This window comes from Meriones unguiculatus, chromosome 6, assembly GCF_030254825.1.
Source record: "Meriones unguiculatus strain TT.TT164.6M chromosome 6, Bangor_MerUng_6.1, whole genome shotgun sequence".
In the NCBI taxonomy this organism is placed as follows: domain Eukaryota; kingdom Metazoa; phylum Chordata; class Mammalia; order Rodentia; family Muridae; genus Meriones; species Meriones unguiculatus.
Window position 1 is genome coordinate 29,627,356 of NC_083354.1, and position 23,868 is coordinate 29,651,223.

The 23,868-nt window shown below is 41.7% G+C and overlaps 1 protein-coding gene across 2 annotated transcripts in view; it reads left to right on the forward strand.

The window, feature by feature from the left end:
* Fyco1 (FYVE and coiled-coil domain autophagy adaptor 1) overlaps window positions 1-23,868 on the forward strand; it is a 74,952-nt gene that overhangs the window by 3,280 nt on the left and 47,804 nt on the right. For both annotated transcript variants that reach the window (XR_002476757.2, XM_021646542.2), the window contains exons 2-5: window positions 13,694-13,844; window positions 16,133-16,239; window positions 17,804-17,929; window positions 22,495-22,601. Coding sequence is in view for 1 of the 2 variants with exons in the window: in XM_021646542.2 (XP_021502217.2) it covers window positions 13,790-13,844; window positions 16,133-16,239; window positions 17,804-17,929; window positions 22,495-22,601 (395 nt within the window). In the remaining variant the exon portion in view is untranslated. The remainder of the gene's footprint in view (window positions 1-13,693; window positions 13,845-16,132; window positions 16,240-17,803; window positions 17,930-22,494; window positions 22,602-23,868) is intronic.

Here is a 23,868-nt window from a genome sequence, read left to right on the forward strand (position 1 = left end):
CTCTAACAACCCTGAATCTTGGCTTTATTTTTTTCCTACCATGCTTCTTCTCGGGGGCACTCCAGACTCCAGACTCCAGACACCACCTCACCCCATTTGCCTAGATTATATTGTCAGATCCACACATCTGGGAATGGAAAATGGCTTTGATTGCCTGTTAGGCCACCACAACAAAATTCCACAAATTAGGCTTAAGCAACAGAAACTTATTTTCCCACAGCTCTGAAGTTCTAAATAAAGTCTTGGCAGGTTCATTTGCACTTTATCAGTAATTCAGATATCTGTAATATTTTGTGTGTTCACAGTTCCCCTTACAGAAACACAAATCATATTGGATCAGGACCTATCATCAAAACTTCATTTAATCTCAGATCTCTTTCTACTAAAGACCCTGTCTTCAAATATAGTTGTGTTCTTAGATATGGAGGTTAGGGCTTCAGCCTAAGACCACGTAGTAGACATAGCACTGCCTCTAATAGAAGGTTAGGTTACTGGGGGCTGGTGGTGGGTGTACTGGTTATTGTTCTGGGTTAAGTGAAAATTTCTGAGGAAGACTTCCTTAGAGAAAAAACTGTGATACACACTTCTTTTTGTCCAAAATAGTACCAGAAAGACTAGAGGAGTTGGTCAGAGGAAGGTTTGGGGAGCATGAGGCAGAGCTCAGTCTTGGTAAAGAGCATAGAACATTGAAACCTGAAGCCAGCGCCTTGGCTTCTCTAGGGTGGGCAAGGCGAACACAGCTAAGAAAGTATTAGTGGACAGTCCTGTCACTCCAGAAAATGGGACCTTATGTCCCAAACTAAGATGTGAACAACAGGTCTTTTGGAAATCCTCTGAGCACTCAGAACACTGGGTCTGTTTATGCATGCTAGGGTAGAGGGCATATTCCTCATCCATCCCTGAATTGTTACTCCACTCGCTCTTGGAATAGTACTTCTGTAAGAGTCACACAATAAGGACAATGTAATCTCCACACCTACATGTTTTTTTAATGCATGTAATTTGTACTCAACAAAGAAACATCTTAATATTAAAGAAACTTTTCCAATGTTTTTTTTAATTATTTGGGGGATTTTGTAATTACAGCATTTCTTCCTTCCCTTTCCTCCCTCCAAACTCTCTCCTATATTCTTCTTTCCCCTCTTTCAAATTCATGGCCTCTTCTTTCATTAATTGTTGTTATATGGCATATATGTTTCTAAATATAACCTGCTCAGAATGAATGTTTTTAGAGCTGACTATTTGGTATTGAGTAACCAGTTGGTGTGCTCTTTCCTAAAGAATCTATTTTTCTCATTCGTAAGCATTCTTTAGTTGCCTGTAGTTCTTTGTGTAGAGTTGAGGCCTCATGGCCTTTTCCATGCCCACTTTGACATGTTTTTGTTGTCCTTGTTCAGCTCACGTTTAGACAGACATGTTGGTAAAACTATTGCTGTAGCTTCTACATGACTAGGAGACATAGTCTCACAGCAAACTCCCGGATCCCCTGCCTTTTTGTTGTAGAAAATAAAAAAGGCTATAAATGTTTACTGTTAATCCATAGATTATTATGGCAGTTATCATTTAACTGCTACCATATCAATAAAAGACACGGACACCTGATAGATTTTTAATAAGCCTTATTTCACCTGGGACTAGGCAGATATTAACCCTCTAAACTACCTCATTATCAACCAATGCCACATCCACGCCATTTGCTCTAATCATTCTTATCTGAGCCACTTCCCATCCAAAATAATATAAATACCTACACATGCTTTCCAGCTGGGCTGCTTCTCTCCAGCCACGCCAGTCCTCAGAGTAAATTCCTCCTGACCACATGGTTCTTCTTTATGCTAACCCATGGTGGTCTGCCTTCCTCTCCCCTCCTCTACTTATCTCTCCTGTCCCCTTGCTCTTTCCGCTCCCATGATTCTCTTGTCCTCCAAGTCCTTGAACCTTAGCTCTGCTTACCTCACTTCTGCCCTGCTCAGGTATAGTTATTTTTATTTAGCCAATCAGGGATTACTTGGAGGCAAGGTTACCCAGCATCACTTCATAGAACAGTAATACGCTCAGGTAGGTTGGGGGAAACAATTAACACCTGAATATAAAAACACTCAGCACCAGACCATGTGGTGACACCTCTTTCAACCTTTCCACTCCCTCTTCTGCAGTGTACCCTGAGCCAGGAATTGTTTTGTAGATATAGCCATTGGGACTGGGGTCTGCAACTTTGCATTTTGATTGGTTGTGGTTTTCTGTAGTGGTCTCCATCTGTTATTAAAAAAATAATAAGTTTTCTTGATGAGGGGTGAAGACTACACTTATCTGTAAGAATAAAGACAAATGTTTAGATTGTTGAAACCCATGTTTCCACTATTTGATTTTTATTATTTGCTTTTTTGGCTTATTTTAGTTCCTCAAGGTTTTGTTTGGTTTATGTACTGAGGATCTATATTCTGTCTCATTCTCTCTCTTTCTCTCTCTTTTTTCCCTGTGTAGTCTTGGTTGTCTTGGACTTACTTTGTAAACCAGGCTGACCTAGAACTCATAGCAATCCACCTGCCTCTGCCTCCCAGAGTACTGGGATTACAGGTATGCACCACCACACTATTCTCATTCTTTTGGCAAGTAACTTACTGAGGATTCTTCATATACCTGAACTGATGCTGGGAAAATATGAATAGTAATGGAGTTATAGAACAAGTGGGAAGAACAATTAAAGGATAAAGTACTGTAATATAAATAGTCCCAAGAGCCATAGGAGATTGTGAGAATGCAACAAAAGTTTAGAATACTGAGCAGAGGACATTTTGTTTTCATCAAAGTACTTATCAGGCCTCAAGTGATTTTTCTCCTAAGTTTATTGAAGACATGTCTGTTTTTCCCAGTATGCTAAGTTCCTTAAAAGCCAAGCTCCCCACCGCCAGTGTTCACAGTTGTGACACCCCTATCCTGAATGAGATGTTTTTCCTTCATAATGGTGCCAAAAGCACCTCTTGTCTGCCTATCAGCTTGTTAGCACCAGAGACTACCTGAGCTTCATCAAGGTGGTAGGTACTTAGTGACTGTTGTAGTTGGATGTGAAATATTCTCCCAAAGTCTCATGTGTTTAAACTCCTAGCCCCTAGTTGGCAGGGATGCTAGGGAAGGTTGTGAATCCTTTGAGAGGTTGAGCTTCTCTGGAGGAAGTATATTACCTGAGACAGGACTTGAGGTACCACATGTCATGTTCACTTTACTTTCTAAATGCTGGCTGGCCAGCCTTCAGGTTATGCTGCTGTGTCTTTCTTGCTATGATGGAATATATCTGTTTAAACTGAAAGCCAGAAAAAAATCCTCCGTAAGTTGGTTTGGTCAAATGTTTCCTAGTGGCAATGAGGAAAGTAACTATGAAGGATTGTGCCATATTCTACTAAAGACTCAGATCTTAAATTATAGTAAGCTACACTAACCCATTGTCATTCTGGTTCTGCAAAGACCCTGAAGATGCCTTTGTCATCTGCCATTTCTTCACTTGGATGGGATATGTCTTTGTTGTGGGTCAGTCCATTCTTCATTGTTGAGGTAGTTGTTCAGAAATCATGCATCACCCATTCCTCCTAGATGTTTTCTCTGGGCTTTCCAGCAGTGAAACTGTGGCTCCAGATCCAGGCATAGACATGTAGCCTTTTCCTTGGAGCCACTGTCTATTTTCTTTAAAAGACATCTGGATTCTCTCAAGTGCAGGGCAACTGTCCTGTGCTCAGATCTTTCTGACCCTGTGCTAGATCCAAGGGCCAAATTGGGCTGGCTTTGTTTGTACACTAGGGAAATGACTAAGAAATTTATAATTGGTGACAAGGAGAAGGCAAGAGAAGGTTCAAAGCAGTGTCATAAATCCTCATTCTGTTAAAAAGATGCTTTCAAGAGGGAAGGTTCAGAAGAGATGACTTGGGCATGCAGCTGGGAAATATTTTAATTATAGGTCTAAGGAGTTGGGTCACCTAATGAGCCTTTTCTCATATGTACTGAAATGCTTGCCCCTGTGCTGGGCTCTGGAAACTCCTAGACCTCTTGGTCTTCAAAACTACAAATACCAATCAAAGACACTCATCTCCGTTGTTTGCAATGAGATATATACTGCTGGATATGTTGAACCAGGTCAAGGCTGTTTAGTCTTCCAAAAAGACCTTCTGATTTTTGACTCATGTATTTCTTTTGACCAAGGCGTAATTTACAATTGTTTCACTTTGGGGCTAGGGAGGAATCCAACTATACCCTGTTCTCTCTGGGTCAGTTCTTAGTTGTCTTAGGAAAGCATGCCAAGGTTGACTTCCACACTCCAGCTACCTCTCCTTATGATTCCTCTTGGTGTGGCTCCTAGGACACTATGTTGTTCGTGTCTGAGCCAGTATGTAGGCAGTATCATGAATACTATGGTGTAAATAAGCTTTAGGCTGAGTGCCTTTGTTTCTTAGTTTGGAACTGATATACTATATGTGTTGTATATAGCATGTAGGGCATCTGGGAAGAGTTAATTTGGATATCAGAAAACATCCTTCACCTCTAAAAGAATACCTTGGCTATGACAAGATGCTCAGTACTTGGTCCTAGGCAATAATAGTAATTTAAAAAAAAAAAAAATCAATGTGTTCAGTCTTTTTTCTTCTTTGCCAGAAAGTTGGATGGCTTAAGGCATTTTAATAAGCTTAAACATAACATTGTATTGTTGGCAAGAAAGACTATAACTACATTTATGGAAGCTCTGGTATTTTCTGAATTAGGGGAGTAGTCCGCTTAAGAGTTGTAGATGGCAAGATAGACTTTATCATTCTAGAAGTTGTATAGCAACACAAGGAGGAAGTTGACCATGATGTGGAGATTCAGAGTGTCCCCTTTTGTGTCTTTTCTTGTTAATAATGCCCTAGATCAAGGTTACAGTACTCAGAGTCCATGGACACAGTGTCCTTCAGATGGCCATGTTCTCCTTGGGGAGCTTTGATGTTCTTCCCGTGCGGTGACTGTGTAGAGTGTAGTCTGTGTGGTTTTTTGTTTTTTTGTTTGTTTTTTAAGCTCATAGACCAGTGGTTCTCAACCTGTGGGTCATCATCACCACAGGGGTTATATGTCAGATACTTTGCATAGCAGATATTTATATCATGATTCATAACATTAGCAAAATTACAAGTATGAATTAGGAATGAAATAATTTTATGGTTGGGCTCACCACAACAAGAACTGTATTAAAGCAATGGTTCTTAACCTATGGGTTGTGACTCCTTGGGGAGCAGTCAAATGACCCTTTCACAGGGCTCAGCAAACACCATTGGAAAACACAGATATTGGAGAAACAGTCTCACGAAAGACCCCTGTGCCCTGATATATTTAGTCCTTGTGGAGCTCCTGTCCTCTCCAGATCTTACTAACTCCCCCTTCTTTCATATGATTCCCTGCACTCTGCCGAAGGTTTGGTTATGAGTCTTAATATCTGCTTTGATATACTGCTAGGTAGAGTCTTTCAGAGGCCCTCTGTGGTAGGCTCCTGTCCTTTTACTTGTTTTCTCCTACATCCAGTGTTCATCCCATTTGTCTTTCTAAGTGAGGATTGATCATCTTACTCTGGGTCCTCTTTCTTGTTTATCTTCTTTAGGTGTATAGATCTCTCCAACCAAGGACCATGTATGGATATAACCTAGAACCCCTGCTCAGGTACAGCCCATGGTAGCTCAGTATCCAAGTGGGTTCTCTAAGGGAAACAGGGACTATTTCTGACTTGAACTTAATACCTAGCTCTTCGATACCCTCCCGTCCCCCCCGAGGAAGGGGCAGCCTTGCTAGGCCACAGAAGAGGACATTGCAGCCAGTCCTGAGGAAACCTGATAAGCTAGGGTCAGATGGAAGGGGAGAAGGACCTCCCCTATCAGTGGACTTGGAAAGGGGCAGGGAGGAGATGAGGAAGGGACGGTGGAATTGGGAGGGAATGAGGGAGGGGGCTATGGCTGAAATACAAAGTAAATAACCTGTGATTAATTAAAAAAGAAAGAAAAGAAAGAAAGAAAGAAAGAAAGAAAGAAAACACAGATATTTACATTACAATTTATAGCAGTAGCAAAATTACAGCTATTAAAAATTACAGCAACAAAAATAATGTTGTGGTTGGGAGTCATCACCACAACATGAGGAACTGTATTAAAGGGTCACAGATTAGGAAGGTTGAGAACCACTGTCATAGACTCTGGAAAATCAGTATGTGAAATCAGGAAACAGCTCACCTTGTAACCTGGGAACTTGATACCAGCCAAGTACAACCAAAGTCAGGTCTCACAGTGAGTGCCATAGACATGCTGTTGTGCCATAAGCAATGGGTAGCAGCTCTCAAGCACCACAAAGTTTTGTTTGTTTAAAACAGGGTCTTACCTACGTAACCCTGGCTGGCCTGGAACTTGCTAGGTAAACAGGCTGGACTGTAATTCACAGAGATAGACCTGTTTCTGCCTCTTGAATGCTGGGATTAAAGGTGTGCACTACCACATCCAGCTCAGCCACAAAATCTTATATTAACCCATTTTTGTCTGTGTCCATCTCCTGTGCCAAAACCTTGGTTTTATTGGCATACTAATAAAGCTAGACTTCAATTAGCTAGAATCCAGGAAATTCGGTGGGTTGTATGATATACACATGGTCTCATTCCCAGCCTGGATGTTAGTCACAGTCAGTTGTTCCTTCCTCCTCAAGCTTTCCTTTCCCAGAAATATGCACCTCAGCCTCATTGTAGCCCCTATGTTGCCTGAGCATGCAGCCATGGACTTCATGGAATAAGTGTGCAGTCGTCTTCCTTTATGATTACATCTGGAAGCCACATGTGCTGGGTTGGCAACAGTGGAATGAGTAATGCAGGAAAGCTGTAGCCTTCATGTTCACTATACTTCTATCTGGCCTCACCTGCCTCTTTTCAGTTCTGGCAACTGAGTGGTCATCACAGAGAATCTATCATTCTCTACTTTCAGCATACAGAGGTAAATTACCCCTTTGTGAGCTCCCGTTACATTTAAAAAATTACCACACTACTGCTTTGAGGGAAGATGCAATTCACAAGTTAGGTGTGTTTTTTTTGTGACTATTGGGGTTTATGGGTTTTTTTTTCCCTGTTGTTTGTTTGTTTGTTTGTTTGTTTTTCCAGTACTGGGGCTTGAATCCCTGGCATTGAGCATCTTGTGTAAGCACTACCAGTAGGGCTACATTCCCAGACCTTTGGTTTTTGTTTTGAGATAGAGTCTTGCTCTATACCCTAGCTGTTTATATAGAACAGGCTAGCTTTGAACTTATAGCAATCCTCTTGTTTCAGCCTCCCAACTGCCAGGATTATGAGTGTGTACTACCAAGTCCAGCTCATTATGTGAATTTTGACAAATGCCACCATAAATAAGACATGGAAGACAGTTGTTCTATTTCTTCTACTACTACATGCCCTTTTGCAGTTATACCCATCTGTTCCCCTCCCCCCCATTTTCTATAACAAGTATTCTGATTTCTCTTGCAATGTTTTACCTTTGGAAAAACATTGTATTAACATAAGCATAAAGTATATAGCCTTTCCAGGAGCATCTCAAGACAACACCTTGAAGGCTCAGTGCCTGGCTGAATATTTCTATGACTCATTCCTCTTTATTGCCAAGTACCTGGGAATTGTTATCTATAGCTCTGTAAGGGTCGCGCGTACTCTATCTGGATACCAGATGGTGGTTTTTTTGTTTGTTTGTTTGGTTGGTTTTTTTTGTTGTTGTTGTTCTCCTTGGTAGATAGCTTTACTATAAATAGGGTTACTGTTGCTATGATGAAATACTCTGACCAAAAGCCACTTGCAGAGGAAAGGGTTTATCTGTCTTATATTATAGTCCATCACTGAAGGAAGTAATGGCAGGAACTCAAACAGGGCGGGAAGCTAGAGGCAGGAGCTGTTGCAGAGGCCATAGAGGGGTACTGCTTATTGGCTTGCTTGCTCTTCATTGCTTCCTCAGCCTATTTTCTTATAGAACAAGGACCCCAGCCCATAGGTGGCCCCATCCACTGTGGCTGGGGCCTCCCACATTAATCACTAATTAAGAAAATATCCTCACACTTCCTTATAGACTAATCTTACGGAGGCATTTTCTCAGTTGAGGTTCCCTCCTCTCAGGTGACTATAGCTTGTGTTAGGCTGACCTGAAAGTGGCCAGTACAATTGACCCCTTGTCAGCTTGACACACAAACACATCACTGTTAAGCCACAACTTTTCCTTTCTTGTTTATCCCCAAGATCACACATTAATGTCAACATCATAAAACATTTTATAAACTTAAGAAGTTCAACAGTCTTACAAATTCCATTACTTTAAAAGTTCAATATCTTTTAAAAAACAAACCTTAATTCTCTCAATTGCAGGCTCCTGTAAAATCAAAAATAAGTTAAATACTTTCTTACTTTAAAAGAGAAAAGCCAAGTTCACAGATAAAATCTGAACAAAGCAAAACCAAACTCCAACTCAGTAAATAACTCAGAGTCCAAGATCTGGAATCTAGTCATGATCTCTTGAGTCACTTCTCTACTCACTCCAGTACACATAGCTTGTCTCCTAAGCTCAGGCAGGCTCCATTCCAAGGCTGTTGCTGTTCTTGGAGTCATCCCATTGAAATGGAATATCTAAAATACTGGATATGCAGCTGAGCTGCACTTTCACCAATATCCACTCTTGACCTCTCTTGACAGGGACTCATAAAGCCTCAGCTAACTGTCCATGGCCCCTTCATTTCTTCAAGCCCAGTACCACCTGGGTGACTCTTAGGCTACTAAGTTCAGTGCCAGCATGAGGTAGGACCTTGGCCACCCCTGGAATGCAGCTTCTGTGTGCTGACCACGAGGAAATGCTTTCCAGAGGATTTCACCTTTATAATGCTGATCTCTTAATCCTAGCTGATTCTTCAGCCTCAGCTGACCAGCATCCATTGTTCCAGCAAAGGTTTCACTTTAGTGTTTCTTGATCAACTTATCCCTTAATAATCACAGCCAAATCTTCAGCTCCAGCTGACTTTATCCAAAGTAGCAAACAGTATTAGAGTCTTTTAGGGACTGTCATCAGGCCTCCATCATCAGCATTGCTCTCAACAGTTTTATCTTCTGTAGTGGGCTTCTACAGAACAGACATTCAGCTCTCAGCATTTCTAGTCCAAAGTCTTTCCACAGTCTTCTCCAAAATAGCATGGACACAACAATAAGTCCACTCCAGGTACTAGTTTCTGTCTTAATTAAGATTAGTGTTGCTGCAATGAAACACCATGACCAAAAGAAACCTGGGGAGAAAAGGATTTATTTGGCTTATTCCTCCACCTCACTGTTCATCATTAAAGAATTTAGGACAGGAATTCAGTCAGATAAGGAACCTGCATCATTTCCTAATAATGCAGAAGCAATGGAGAAGTACTGTGTACTGGCTTGTTCCTCTTGGCTTGCTCACCTGTTTTCTTATAGAACCCAGGAGTAGCTCAAGGATAGCCCCACCCACAGTGGGCTGGGCCATTTCACTAATTAACATCAGTCATTAATTAAATGCACTACAAGCTGGCCTACAGCCTTACCTTATGGAAACATTTTCTCACTCGAGACCTCTTCCTCTCAGATGACTCTAGCTTGTGTCAAATTGTCATGAAACTAGGGACCACAATAGCTCAGCTTTGGCAAAGCTAGACTATGCTTTGTGAGCCTCTCTGTCTACACAAAGGGTAATGATGATCATGTAGATCATGACACAGAGTCACCCTGACTCACCAAGAGGGACTGTCCTACTTAGATTTAATATGTTTGTTTTGTCAGTTTGACACAAGCCAGGGTTATCTGGGTAGAGGAAACTACAATAGGGAAAAATGTCTGTATAGCACTGGCTTAGGGGCAAATTATGGGGGTATTTTCTTGATGAATGATATGGTAAGAGCCCAGCCTACTGTGGGCAGTGGCACCCTTGGGAAGGTGGTCCTGGGTTGAAAAAGAAAGAAGGCTAAGCAAGCTTTGAGGAGCAAGCTAGTAAGCGGTGTGCCTTCATGACCTCTCCTTTAGTTCCTGCCTCCAGGTTTCCATCTAAAGTTCTTACCCTTACTTCCTTTCATGATAGACTACAGCAGTACAAGCTGAAATAAACTTTTTCTTCTTCAAGTTGCTTTTGGTCATGGTGTTTTATCACAGTAATAGAAAACAAACTAAGACAGAACCTGTCTGTTTGGGCTTTGTCTGAAGAAGTAGGCTCCAGCCCTCTCTACAGCTATGACTGGTCCCTGCCTGGTCTCTGTGTTCAGTGTGTGACCTGGGAGAAATGCTGGGATGGGAAACAGGATTCTCATAAACCACTGCTGTCCCAAGTCTATTATCCTAATGAGTGGTACCAATAGTTGTTGGGGGCCTTTATAAGGGAGTGGTTAGTAGGACTGGTCTAGCTGAGTGCCCAGCTCTTCTTTTCTTGGCCTGAGAAGCCCTCTGTGTTTCCACTGAGTCATAACTGTGCTGGCCTGTGAGATAAAAATAGACCCTAGACATCTGTTCAGTGTCAAGCCTATGCTGACCTGCCCAGTCAGTGGAATAATTATAAATATCTGGAGTTGCTTATAGCTTAGTGCCATTTCCTTACCAGGGCTTCTTTGCCCCACCTCCTGAAACCAGAAGGAAGCCGTCAATGAATGAGTTGGAGCTAGCCCATGTTAGACAGACTCAAGGTGACATATTATGGTGAACTGCTAAACTTCAAGGTAGTTGCTAGGAGCCAGTGGAAGTGTTAAGTCATTTTCTGTAGTGGTGATTATGTCATCTTAAGAGTTCAGCAGGATTTACTGGGAAAACCCCAGGTTTGAAATCACATAGAACAATAATCCAAGCCAATTCTACCATGGACTATAAGCCTTAGGTTACAAAGCATCAGATTTTTCTTTGTAAATAGGAAAGAAGAGTGTGAAAAGTAAGTGCTCTGTGTAAAATATGTACCAGAGCCCTAGGAATTCTCTCAGTAATGTGGGTCCTACTCTCCTCCTTGCAGCAGACAATGTACCTTCACAAAGACTACCTAGGGGCAAAGTAAAGCTTCCTTAAGACCTTGCTATCCACATGGTCAGAACTCTCTTCCAGGTGCTCACTTTGTTGTTGCTCTTCAAACACTACTATGTCCTTAAATGACATTAACAGCTGCCAACTGGAGACTCTCCAACTGGAGAAAACCCGTGACTGAGCTTAAAATAGTACCTTGTCCCTTGGCTTGTGGGAGGGCTGTGCAGGCACCTGGGTGACAAGTCAGGGAGTGTTTTCACCCTCAGACTTAGGCAAACATAGGGTAGAAGAGGCTCAAAACCCTGACAGTGGAGGAGCCACCTTCTATTAAGCATGCCAGTCTGTCTCTGTCAGAAGCCCTAGGATACACATCCCCTGCCCTTTGCCCCTTCCCCACCCTCACCCCACAAACACTGCCTGGTAGAAGTTTCTGACTGCTCCTTAGAAAGAAATATGAGAAAAATGGCTCTGAATATATCTGGTCTTCAGAGTTTAGAGATGTCAGAATCTGAGATAAGCATGCCTGACCTCTGGGAGGTGGTACGGGAGCCATTGGAGACCTTTCTAAGGATGAAATATGAGGCAGTTCAGTCCCAAGAGACAGGATGAGCAGCTCAAAAAGAACCAACTGTGATCTTAAGTTAATCTTGCTTCTTTTTAAAACTATGTTTTAGTTAGTTTAGGTAGTTTAATTGCTACAACAAAGATTGTGACCAAAAGCAACTTGGGAAGAAAAGTTTATTTTATCTTAAAACTCTCCAGTCACACTGTATCACTGAGGAAAACCAGACAGGAACCTTGGAGACAGGGTATGGAGAGTGCTGCTGATTTGTTTCTCAGGATGTGTTCAGCCTACTTTCTTTCACCATCCAGGACCACCTGCCCAGGAGTAGCACCAGCCAGGGTGGGCTGAGCCTTCCCACATCAATCATGAATTAAGAAAATGCCCAAGAGGCTTGTCCACAGGGTAGTCTTAAGAGGCATTTTCTCATTGTATACTTGAACATAGTTTGGATATATGCCTAGAAGTGGTATAGTTGGATTTTGAAGAAGTTCTATTCCTCATTGTCTGAGAAAGTACCAGATTGGTTTCCAAAATGGTTATACAAAGTTTACATTCCCACCGGCAATGGAGGAGGGTTCCTCTTTCTCCACATCCTTTCCAGCATGTATTGTCTCTTGAGTTATTTATCTTAGCCATTCTGATAGGTATAAGGTAAAATCTCAGGGTTGTTTTGATTTGCATTTCCGTGGTAACTAAGGACATGGAGCATTTCTTTAAGTGTTTCTCTGCCATTCCATATTCCTCTATTGAGAATTCTCTGTTTAGCTCTGTACCCCATTTTTAATTGGATTACTTGATTTGTTGCTGTTTAACTCTTGAGTTCTTTATATATTCTGGATATTAGCCCTCTGTCAAGGACATTTGCTCAACCATGTTCATAGTAGCTTTATTTGTAATAGCCAGAAGCTGGAAACAACCCAGATGTCCCTCAACTGAGGAATGGATACAGAAATTGTGGTGCATTTACGTAATGGAATACTACTCAGCAATTAAATACAAGGAAATCATGGAATTTGCAGGCAAATGGTGGAAACTAGAAAAGATCATTCTGAGTGAGGTGTCCCAGAAGCAGAAAGACACACATGGTATATACTCACTTATAAGTGGATATTAGACATATAATATAGGATAGACATACTAAAATCTGTACACCTAAAGAAGCTAAGCAAGAAGGAGGACCCTGGGTAGTAAGATCCTCAGTCCTCATTCAGAAAGGCAAACAGGATGGACATCGGAAGAGGGAGAAAACAGGGAACAGGACAGGAGCCTACCACAGAGAGCCTCTGAAAGTCTCTTCCCTGCAGGGTATTAAAGCAGATGCTGAGACTCATGGCCAAACTTTGGGCAGAGTGCAAGGAATCTTATGAAAGAAGGGAAAGATAGAAAGGCCTGGAGGGGACAGGAGCTCCACAAGGAGAGCAACAGAACCAAAAAATCTGGACACAGGGGTCTTTTCTGAGACTGATACTCCAACCAAGGACCATGCACCCCTGCACAGATGTTGCCTATGGCAGCTCAGTCTCCAAGTGAGTTCCCTAATAAGGGGAACAGGGACTATCTCTGGCATGAACTCAGTGTCTGGTTCTTTGAACACCTCCCCCTGAGGGAGTGGCAACCTTACCAGGCCACAAGCCAGTCCTGATGAGACCTGATAGGCAAGGGTAAGATGGAAGGGGAGGAGGACCTCTCCTATCAGTGGACTTGGGGAGGGGCATGGGAGGAGATGAGGGAGGGAGGGCAGGATTGGGAGCGGACAAGGGGGGGTTACAGCTGGGATACAAAGTGAATAAATTGAAATAGATGGATAGATAGATAGATATTTTTTAAGGATGTAAAAAAAAGGCATTTTCTCACTATGATTCCTTCTTCGATAACTCTAGTCTGTGGCAAGTTAACAAAAATAAAAATGAAAACAACCAGAACAGTCTAGAATCAAGTTATGTTGTCAGAATATGTATGTCAGAGCAAACCTGAGAATACCTGCTAACAAGAGTAACACAAAAAGGTCAAGCCATCTCCTCAAGGAAAGATACCTGATGAGTCCTTGTACCCAGAGTGGAGGTCCTCTGTACTCTTTAAAATGTGGTCTTTCCTCTGTACAGGTGCCACCATGGAGTCTGACCATTGCTGACTGGCAGCCATACAGTACTGAAGTAATAGCCTGTTTTGTAGCTAAGCATCCAAGAGAGGGGGACACCATGGCTTCTAACAGCACTGAGACCCAGCTCCAGAGGATCATCCGTGATCTACAAGGTCTGGTTGAGTGGCTGGTTTTGAAGAACTTGGGCCTGTGCCCTGGCTGTTGATAGTCAGAATTCAGCCCTCTCCTCTTTGTTCACACACAGAGTAATTGGAGCCCTCAGGAGACATCATATTGAAATATTTGGTTCTCAAATATCCAGCCTCCGTGCAACTGGGAGGGCTTACCTCACAGTCCTCTCAGAGCGACACAGCTAGTTGTGAACAAAATCAGATACCACTAAGAGGACTGGGGCTGCTGGTTTCATTGGTATGTGTGTTTTAAGCTGCCTCATTACCTTTGATGGAATTACCCTAGCCCACCCCATCCCTGGGCTTTGGGGAGCTTGGCTTTAAGGGGGAGGAACATTCTCCTCTCTATAAAGAGAGGATGAGAACCTTGGAGGTTTCATGTTGCCTCTCCCCACACCAGCTCTCAGCCACTGGTGGCCATTGTCCTGTGCATTTTAGTGCCAGGCCCGCTACCTCCTGGCTTCCTGAGGGAGCCATTTGGGTTTGTGGTCATTCCCCATTGGAGAAAGACAAGGGAGGGGAAGCAGATAAAACTGCAGCTAGATCTTGACAAGATAACAGCATTTCTGTGGACTGCAGTCCAGGTTTTACCCTTTCAGACGACTTCCCAAGGAATCTTCTTGTTTGGTCCTGTGAAGTAGGTGCGATTGCTGCTGCTATTTTGCAGTGGAGGAAATAGACACAGTGGAGTATCTGACTTACCTACTATCAAAGAACCAGTATAGAAAGCTTGCAGTTATACACTACCAGTCTCATCTTGTGACCACACTGGACTTTCAGCCAAAATGTTTAGTGTTTTTCATTTTTTTAATTAACATAGACATGCAGAGAAAATAAATGACAGTTTGGGAAAATCTTTGTTTGCCATTGGCCTTTTGAGGTTTCACCACAAAGTAGTCTTTTCTGTGTCACAGTGGCTAGTTTTCAAAAAAAAAAAAAAAAAGCCTTATGAACTGTATTAGCTTCACAGAAATTTCACACATGATTCATTAGTCTTGAAACCTACATCCTGTCCTCAAACCCAACTAGCAAACAAGGGGAGCAGACTGCACACTGGAGAGGTGAAAGGACCAATGTCTACTTAGAGCTCAGCCATTTGCCAACAGAATCTCTTAAGCTGAGTCCTTTGACCTTGTATCCCTTATCTGTAAAATGGGGATGATAATAAGAGATTTCCTAGATTCCATGTTATATTTAATGTATTCCATGTTGTATTTAATTTTTTCATCTTTTCTCAGTGCTAAAATTAGAATGCACATTACATAACATCTAGGACTTACTGAAATAAGGCAGACACTCCATTAATGAATAATATATGTAAAGGTCAGACCCTTCTTGAGCACTGGTTAACAGAAACAGTTACCATTGTTACTGATATTTGTATTTGCTAGGTGCTCTGAAACCTGTATTTAACCTGTGCTGATAGGGTTGTAGTTAATGCTATGGTTTGTGCCTAGAAGCTTGGCTCCTGTTGAAGAGAAATGGGACCTTTTAGAGTCTAGTGACAGGTGATTGGGTCACCCTGAAAAGACCTCAGTGCTGGTTTCACAGAGTGGTCTTTTAGGTATGGTTTAATTCCTGTTGGGCAAGTTAATGAAAGAGACCTTCTCACCATTAAGTGCCAGAGGCCACCATTTGGAGCCTCCAAACTGATGCCTTGCTTTTACTTGTGTTTCTCATTTAATTCATCATGGCAGAGCAAGTATGCCTTATTTTTCAACATACCTAACATGAATCCCAATTTCAGGGCTGCTAAAATGTTAAATAAATATTTTTACTTGGTGAATACCTACTATTTGGTCTTTTGTTACTGCAAAACAAAGCAGACTCTATCCTGGACATTTTCTTGCTCTTCACTGTCCTGAGTCTGTTTTATTTTGTGATGCTGAAGTTGATTACTCCACATACCACCATTTCTTGACCTGCTATACAGCATGTCACATACACAGTGCTACCTTGGTGTTGGGCACATAGGGGTAAATTAACAAAACAAAACAAAAAAAGGGCCCAGTGCCTTTGTGGTGTCTATGGCTATTGGTACATTTTGACTCTCCTACCTGAAGTTCTGTCACCTGAATATTTACATGTCCTGTGTGTTTCCAAGGTGATCATCACTGACTACTCACTCCTTGTGCTTCCTGGTGTTATTTCTGCTCATTTCTCAGGCTTACTTTTCAGTACATCTAAGATACACACCAATTTTAGGGCTCTTAAAATGTTAAGTAGACATATGTCCCTCTAGTCACATGTTTCTGCTTGTTGTCTTAAAGATGCAGTGACAGAACTAAGCAATGAATTTAAGGAAGGAGGAGAACCAATCACAGATGACAGCACCAACTTGCACAAGTTTTCTTATAAACTTGAGTATCTTCTGCAAGTAAGTGGCACTTTTCATGTGTGGGCTTTGTCACAGTTGTCTCTTGTTCTCTATTCGGGTGACTTTCATCGGTTTCTAGGATGTGGTTCAAAAATCACAATGGAGCAATTAAGCTGGTAGTGAGACTAAGTGTCAAAGTAGTCCCAAGAGCTTACTTCTCCCATGTGGGTCAGGATGTTTTGGGAACTAAAAACATTCCTCTGAGATTTCAGCCATCTTACAGCAAGTCACCAGCCTTCCCAGCAAAGCTCTTAACTGCAGGGGAGTTACTTACACCTTTTGAGAACTTGTTGAGCCCTGTGGTATCTCTCCTTTAAGACACAATACATGTACATAGCTCGGCATAAAGGCAATTTCCAAGAAAACAGACTCTGGAAGATCATCCAAGGTCCATTACAGAGCCTTGCTCCTCAAACATGGTTACCATGGAGCTGACTATTTCTGAATCAGGGTTAGTCAAGCAAGCAGTCTTATAACATTTTCATGGTATAACTTTGTGTTTGGTTAGTTTGACCCAGACAAGTGTGTTGATTTGGGAACTACATGCCTTTGAAATAGGAAGGAAAGAAATAGACCTACAGTCATTTTACCAAAATTATATGAGGCATTACTGGTTTTTGTTTGTTTTGGAGGTGTTTGTTTGTTTTGGTATAATCTAGATTTGATAATACATATGTGAATCTTGCTTCCATAACCAGGAGAAAATGCTATAGATGGTATAAAAATATACCTACTAACTTTCCAGTATCCCATTCCACCAAAGAACATAGGGTGAAAGAGCTGCTAAAAGTAATTGACAGGCATGGAAGTACTCACCTTATGCCTCCAGCTGGTTCTTTGTTGAACACTAGCTGGTTATGAGGGTTTGTTTGGTTTGTTTGTTTGTTTGTTTGTTTCTCTCTCCCAATTAAGCCATTTTGGTTTTGAATTTGGAAATACTGAGCATTCATTTGAATTTTTCATGTCTTTTAAGACAGTATTGACTCTTTGAGAGTTGAGTAATGGATAAAGTGTCATTGTCTCGGTTCCCTAAATTACAGCACAATTAACACTCTGATAACATAAGACTCTTCACTTGAATTTCCTTATCACATTGGAGATTGAATTTCCTTATCACATTGGAGATAGTAACCCTTAAGAGGATAAATCTTTCTTTTCTTTTATTACTTTTCTCCTTCCTGCTTTCCTTTCTCCCTCCTTTCCTACATCCCTTGCTTTCTTTTTTTATTAATCAGTCATCAGTCTAGCTTAACTCAGGCTTTGTATATGCTAGGCATTGAAGAGATTTAGGCATTGTATAAATAAGTCTTTTGGGATAATTATTGTTCTTAATTCTTACTAGTTATGTGAACTTGAGATGGTGGTTAGTAGCCTCAGTTTTCACATCTAAAATTTGTGAATCAAAACACCCTTGTTTTGAGAGTAACATGATCTAAATTGCCTGTAAATCAAAATAAGACCATCAAGAGGAACCTGTCTCTAGGAAGCTAGTAATGTTTGTCCTGTTAGTGAAGCATGAGCAGCAGTGGGCTCAGACTTTCTCTTTGTTCCTTTCTCTGCCCAGTTTGATCAGAAGGAGAAGGCTAGCCTCCTGGGTAGCAAGAAGGACTACTGGGATTACTTCTGTGCGTGCCTAGCCAAGGTGAAAGGAGCAAATGATGGGATCCGTTTTGTCAGGTCCATCTCTGAGGTAAGCCGAGCCATGAAGGGAAGGACCACCTGTCTTCTAAAGCTGCCTAAAGTTCTTGGTGGACACCTCTTCCACAAATATCTAGGTATAGCATGAAGTCTCTGGGTGATTAAGAAGCCAAGAAATCCAGTCCAGGCACACTAGGTACCTGTTATGTGATTCATGCTCGTGGCAACTATCTGAGTTTAGACTACGCACAAATGGGCTGGGTCCTAAATTTCACTCCCCAGCTGAGCTGTTCACACTGGAAGTCTCTGTTCATGGCACCCTCTGGAAGTGTGCAACACAATTTTCTTAAAAAAAAAAATCACTTTCTTTAGCGTTGCTAGGCCAGGGGACTTACACGACAGCTCATTAGGTAAAAGGCATTGGCCTCCAAGCTTGATGACCTAAGTTTCATCTCTAGAACTCTCATGGTGGAAAGAAAGACCTGCTACATATGTCATGACACATACGTGGCCTCACACACACACACTCACACAAATAAATAAATAATTAAATGTAAACTGAAATTTTTAGTGTTGCTAGGCTACTTTTTCAGAAGTATCCTCAGGAAACTTAGATCTCAAGTGAGGAGACTGAGGTAGAATCTCAAAGATATTTTTTATTATGCAGGGCTGCTAAGTGACTTCCTATATCCAATTTGAGAAAGGGCTGAATGTCCTGGCTTTGTCTTACTACAGAATTCCAAAGAAACACACAAACTCACCACACCACGCTACACACCTTTCTTCATTTGTGGATCCTAATTTGCAATCTTGTCTCAAGACCTCTGTGTCAGTTCCAATAACTCTCTTCCTCTTTCATCAGGCCAGTCAACCCAGAAGTGAGGCACACATATATGGGAAGTAGGAGAACCCTGAAATTTGGGGAAAGAGGTTGGAAAAGTTTGTACATTTTGTCTTGTCAGCTTCTCTGACAAGTATGGAATCCCTTTAAAATCAGCACATCGGCTCTTTGGCTGGCCTCAGAGGCCACAGTGTTGGAGTGTTAAATGTTCTAGCAATAACACTTGCAGGTACACCAACTGGAGCCAGGGTGTTTCTTCTTACAGAAAGATACAGAATTAAGCACACCAACATCAAAGGCTCAGTGTTCTCTACCAGCTGCAGCCTCTGATTCTGGGCAAGTGAGGAAAGATAGCAGCTCTATATTGTTTGTCCTGTATGTATTTTAATATCAGTGTAGTGTGGCTGGTCTTGTGAGGTTGGTGAGAAACTCAAGTCCATGATATAGAGCAATGTTTAATGTATCAGGGATCTGAGAGGTTCCTACTTCACTCTCTTCTCCCACTTCCTCACGCATTGCATCACCACTGAAGCCTTCAATTGTGTGACTTTGGACAGTGAAGGCTAACAGTAAGTGAACTGTTACTAAAACAGTCTACTTTTTAGCTATTTTCCTCCTCTCCTCCTCAAAGCATTCAGACCTTTTGAACCCATGCAGACAGATTTTAAAGAAGGTAAGAGAGCTGTGTGCTGACTTCTGTCTTGCTCACACGAGTTTTAGTGGCACTGTAGGCAGTTTCCCATGGGACCCAGTTGTTTAACTCTGCTGGAAAGCTCTGTTCTCTGTTCTCTGTCTTAGAATGTCACTGGGTAGGAAAACTGCTGGATATTTAGTCACCCTAGTATTCGGGTGCCCTGTTGGTCTTCAAGTGTGACTAGACATTTTTAGAAGCATTTATAGAACTCCTTTTGGACCTTTTGGGCAGAAGATAGCCATTTAGACTAACATATGTTAACATCCTGGTAAGACACTTTTAGGGGCTCAAATGAGCTCTTCTTGAACTGTGTTTCCCTGAAGTACGTGAAGGCCAGCTGTGCTTCCGGCTCGTGGCACAGTGTTGTGGTTTAAAGCAGAGACAGCTCATGTTCCTTGCAGATCTCCTGTCCTGTGCTGCTGTTTGTATCTTTTCAGCATGGTGCCTATGGATTCTGATTAGATGCTAAGAAAACTGGGAATTGAGTAATGAAAGCTGGCCCATGATCTAAAGCAATTTTTTTTTTTTAAAAAAAAAAAAAAGGATATGTAGTTACTTTCATTTGCAGTACAGAGGAAATATTCTTTTTCTCAAAGGACATTTAAAAATATCTTTAATTGATGTTTCAATCTCAACAAACTCCTCTGGGTCGTGGTTACTTGGTTCTGTTGTTTTTCTTATAGCACTCCTGTCACTTCCAGGTCTTTTTCTCTTTCCTCCCTCTATTCCTCAAGACTCCGTATGCATCAACCAATGTTTGGCTGTGAGTCTCAGCATCTGTTTTGAGGCACTGCTAGGTAGACCGTGTCAGAGGACAACTCTGACGATGCCTCCTGTCTGCAAGCTTAGCAGAGTATCATTCATAGTGTCAGGGGCTGGCACTCTCCAGTAGGGTGAGTCTTTGGTTTGGCCAGGCATTGGTTGGGCAGTCTCTCAGTCTCTCAGTCTCTTTCTGTCTGCTCTATCAACCAAGGACCATGCATGAGCTAGACCTAGGCCCCCTACAGAGATGTAGCAGATGGGCAGCTTAGGCTTCAGTTGGGTCCTCTAGTAAGGAAAGTGGGGATTGCATTGGACATGGACTCTCTTGCTAGCTTTTAAATCACTTTCCCCTGGCTGGACTGCCTTGACAGGCCACAGGGGAAGAGGACAAGTCTAGTCCTGATGCAACTTAATGAGCTGGGATGGATGGGAAAGGGAATTCCCCTTTTCCTCAAGGGGAGGAGGGAGAGAGAGAGAGAGACGAGAGAACAGAGAGAGAGTGAGTGAGACTGAGGGGGAGGAAGAAAGGGGCTACAAGGATATAAAAAGAATAAATAAATGAGGAAAAAATATGTTAAGTAAGTAGCTAGCTCCCTTTATATAATCATCTCTTCAACGAATGAGCTCAAATGTTGCTATATAAGAAGTTTTACTGTCATATAGGAGGAATAACGAATTATTCCTGTTCGGGGAGCTTGCAGACAGGAGTAGTTTTGTGGGCAGAGGTCTGATGAAATCCTGCTGCTACTCCAGTTTCTGCGTTTGTGCGGGTGCACCTTGCCTAGTTGTTCTTGACCGCTATTCCCACTGAGCGCTTGTTCTCAACTCACCGTCAGAGGAGAGAGCGTGGCGTTGAGGTTGTCCTCTAAGTATCTGTTGAGGAAACTATTTAGAAGCATAGTGCGTTATATCAAGTGAGTCTACTGCCCACTTCCATTTCAGCACTGTAACTATGCACAGTACAGACATGGAGAAGTATCTTATGGCTTCCATAGTTGATGAGGTTTTGTGTCTTTTAAAACCACTTCATATATTATTTTCTGAGTCATCAGTGAGACAGTAAATACCTCTGAGTTAAAGGTGTTAAGTGCTGCTGGGATGTTTACAGCATCACGGATGCCTTAGTGGTGTGCCACATATTTCCTGTCTCAATCCAGGACATCTTAATAGTAGAGAAGAGTAAGATCCTTTCCTGACCAAACTACTGTCATCCTTCTCCTACCACATTTTGAAGGGGTAAGAGAGTATTGGCTTTGCTTTCTCTACTCAGATTCAGAGCTTGTGCCAACAGATACCTGTAGTAGGTCAAGGGTTTTGAATGCCTGGCTGCTTTTAGGACTGATATATCAGGATTATGAATCTTAATTTTCAAACCTGTCTCAAGTGTCTTCTATGGCAGTTCCCTTTAATCTACTTGTTTTGGCTGCCATGTGCTCATAGCCAGTAGGGTCCTGCATTGCAGCCTCATAGCACAGTCTGCCCAGCATACCATGTTATAAGCGACTAAACCTCAGATGGATCCCTTTATGCTTTTGTGTGGTTTTGTGATCATAGTCATTGTAGAGTTGTGGACACCTGGGCTTTTCTATGACATCTATTCCTAGGTGACAAGACTTCCTGGAAAGCCCTATTCCCATCCATAGCACACTGACTAAATTCAATGAGTTGGCATATCTGAAAAGAAACCAGCCCAATTAGGAAAATATGGACAGATACATGGGGGGTTGGTGGTTTCATCTCCATAAAGGAGATAAAGGAGGCAGTTATACATCTGGAAAACCTTTTGCAAAGCTCTCCTTACACAACTCCACTCTTTTTTGACTCTTCTACCTTTCTGCACATTCCAACCAAACCTCTGAGGCCTCTCTCTCTCTCTCTCTCTCATATCCCTCCATATCTTAAACCCAGTACTAGCCAATCTTATCATACCTTCCTCTTGTAGCTTCTGTGTGAGAAGCTGTTCAGCTACCTCAAGATTTCACTCTTTACTCTACATTAAATCAAGGACTTTCCTATCTGAGTCAGATTCTGATGAAAAAAGGAGCAAGAGTGACTCTGTCAAGTATGCAAGTGTTTGAGTTGCATTGATATATCTTTCTTCACATGTTTGCTGCAAAGTATTCTCAGCTAGAGGCCTTGGATATGCCCACCCACTTTAGGCTTCACTCTAGAGTGACAGTGTCAAATGTTTTGTGTCCTTTGAGGGGTATGAGAGTTGCCAGTGTCAGCGTAGGATTGAACAGCATGTTCTGTCTTGTGTGTGGCCTTTGCTAATCCTCCATGAGGCAGGTGTTCATCTCAATATAATCTATGTTTTCAGCTCCAAACATCCCTGGGAAAAGGGAGAGCCTTCATTCGCTATTCTTTGGTGCACCAGAGGTTGGCAGACACCTTGCAACAGTGCTTCATGAACACTAAAGTGACCAGGTAATTGCAAAACTGTGCTGGGCTTAACCCCATAGCATTGATAAACAGAAATTATGTCAGCCAAACCAGAATGCCAGTAGCAGGTGCCTCTTGTTTCTTTCACATCTGTCATTCTTTGTACTTTTTACCAGTCTTTGAACATATAGGACAAAAGTGGGGAAGAGGGAGAGACTACCTTTCTCTCATGTGCTCAACTGTGACATTAGAGCTATGACCCATATCTCTTAACTCCTAATGCCATGTATCTTTTTCTGGTGGGTAGTGGCTCATAGGGGCCAGTGTACCTTTGCCTTCCAGAAGAATTTTTTGTGTGGTTTTCCTTCACTCAGCCTGTGCCCTCATCTACTACAGAGTCAGTACCCATCGGCATATCAGGGCTCTTTGGAGAATGAAGGGCAACTACTGTGAATCTAGGTTGCCTATATGTCAGCCTTTGTACCTCTTAAGTGCCACAGGCTCACCAGGAAACAGAGAGTGAACAAGAGAGGTGGGCCTGAGTGAGTGAAGGTAAGGTAGCATTGGTTTAAGAGCTGCAGCTGAACTTCTTTAGGTTGTCGAACCATTTCTTTTCTTGTTCTTCTCTGCCTCTCCCTAAATATTCGAGTTAATGAAAGAAAACACTTTTGAATTAAAAAAAAAAAAAAACAGGCAAATCTTTAGCTTTATTTTGTCACCTTTAAGGTTCATTTATAAATAAAAAATAGTTCTTATACATGTAACAGGCTTGTGAGTTAAAAAAAAAAAACATTTATACATTTGATTTAAAGAGTGTATTCTAAATATTTGGCAAAGACTGCCATAAACAGTTCAGTATCATAGACCACTAGTATCAGTACTATCTTTTTAATTTCTTGTTGCTTCATGTGAAATGGATAAACCACTATAACAATGTACTACAACATTTCTGGTAAACATTTTTTCCTTGGCTTTAAGTTTGATGTCTGAACAGAAGTTAGAAATGAGCACAGTGTGTCATGTTGGATTCTGTGAAAGAAATAAAAGCTGAGGTTATCTTCCCCAAAAGAAGTGTTCTGTCTCCTACAGTTGCCCTTTCTTGTCAAGTCACTAAGATTTGAGTATCTCAAACTCTTTCCAGATCATGTCAACAGCTTTTTTTTTTTTTCAAGTGAAGAAAGGTTATTTGGGAATCCATAATCTAGCATGAAAGATAAAACAGGTTGCTTGTTTTTTTTTTTTTTGTTGTTGTTGTTTTGTTTTGTTTTTTGATATAATAACATGAGTTACTGGATTAATGAAGCAGAACCAC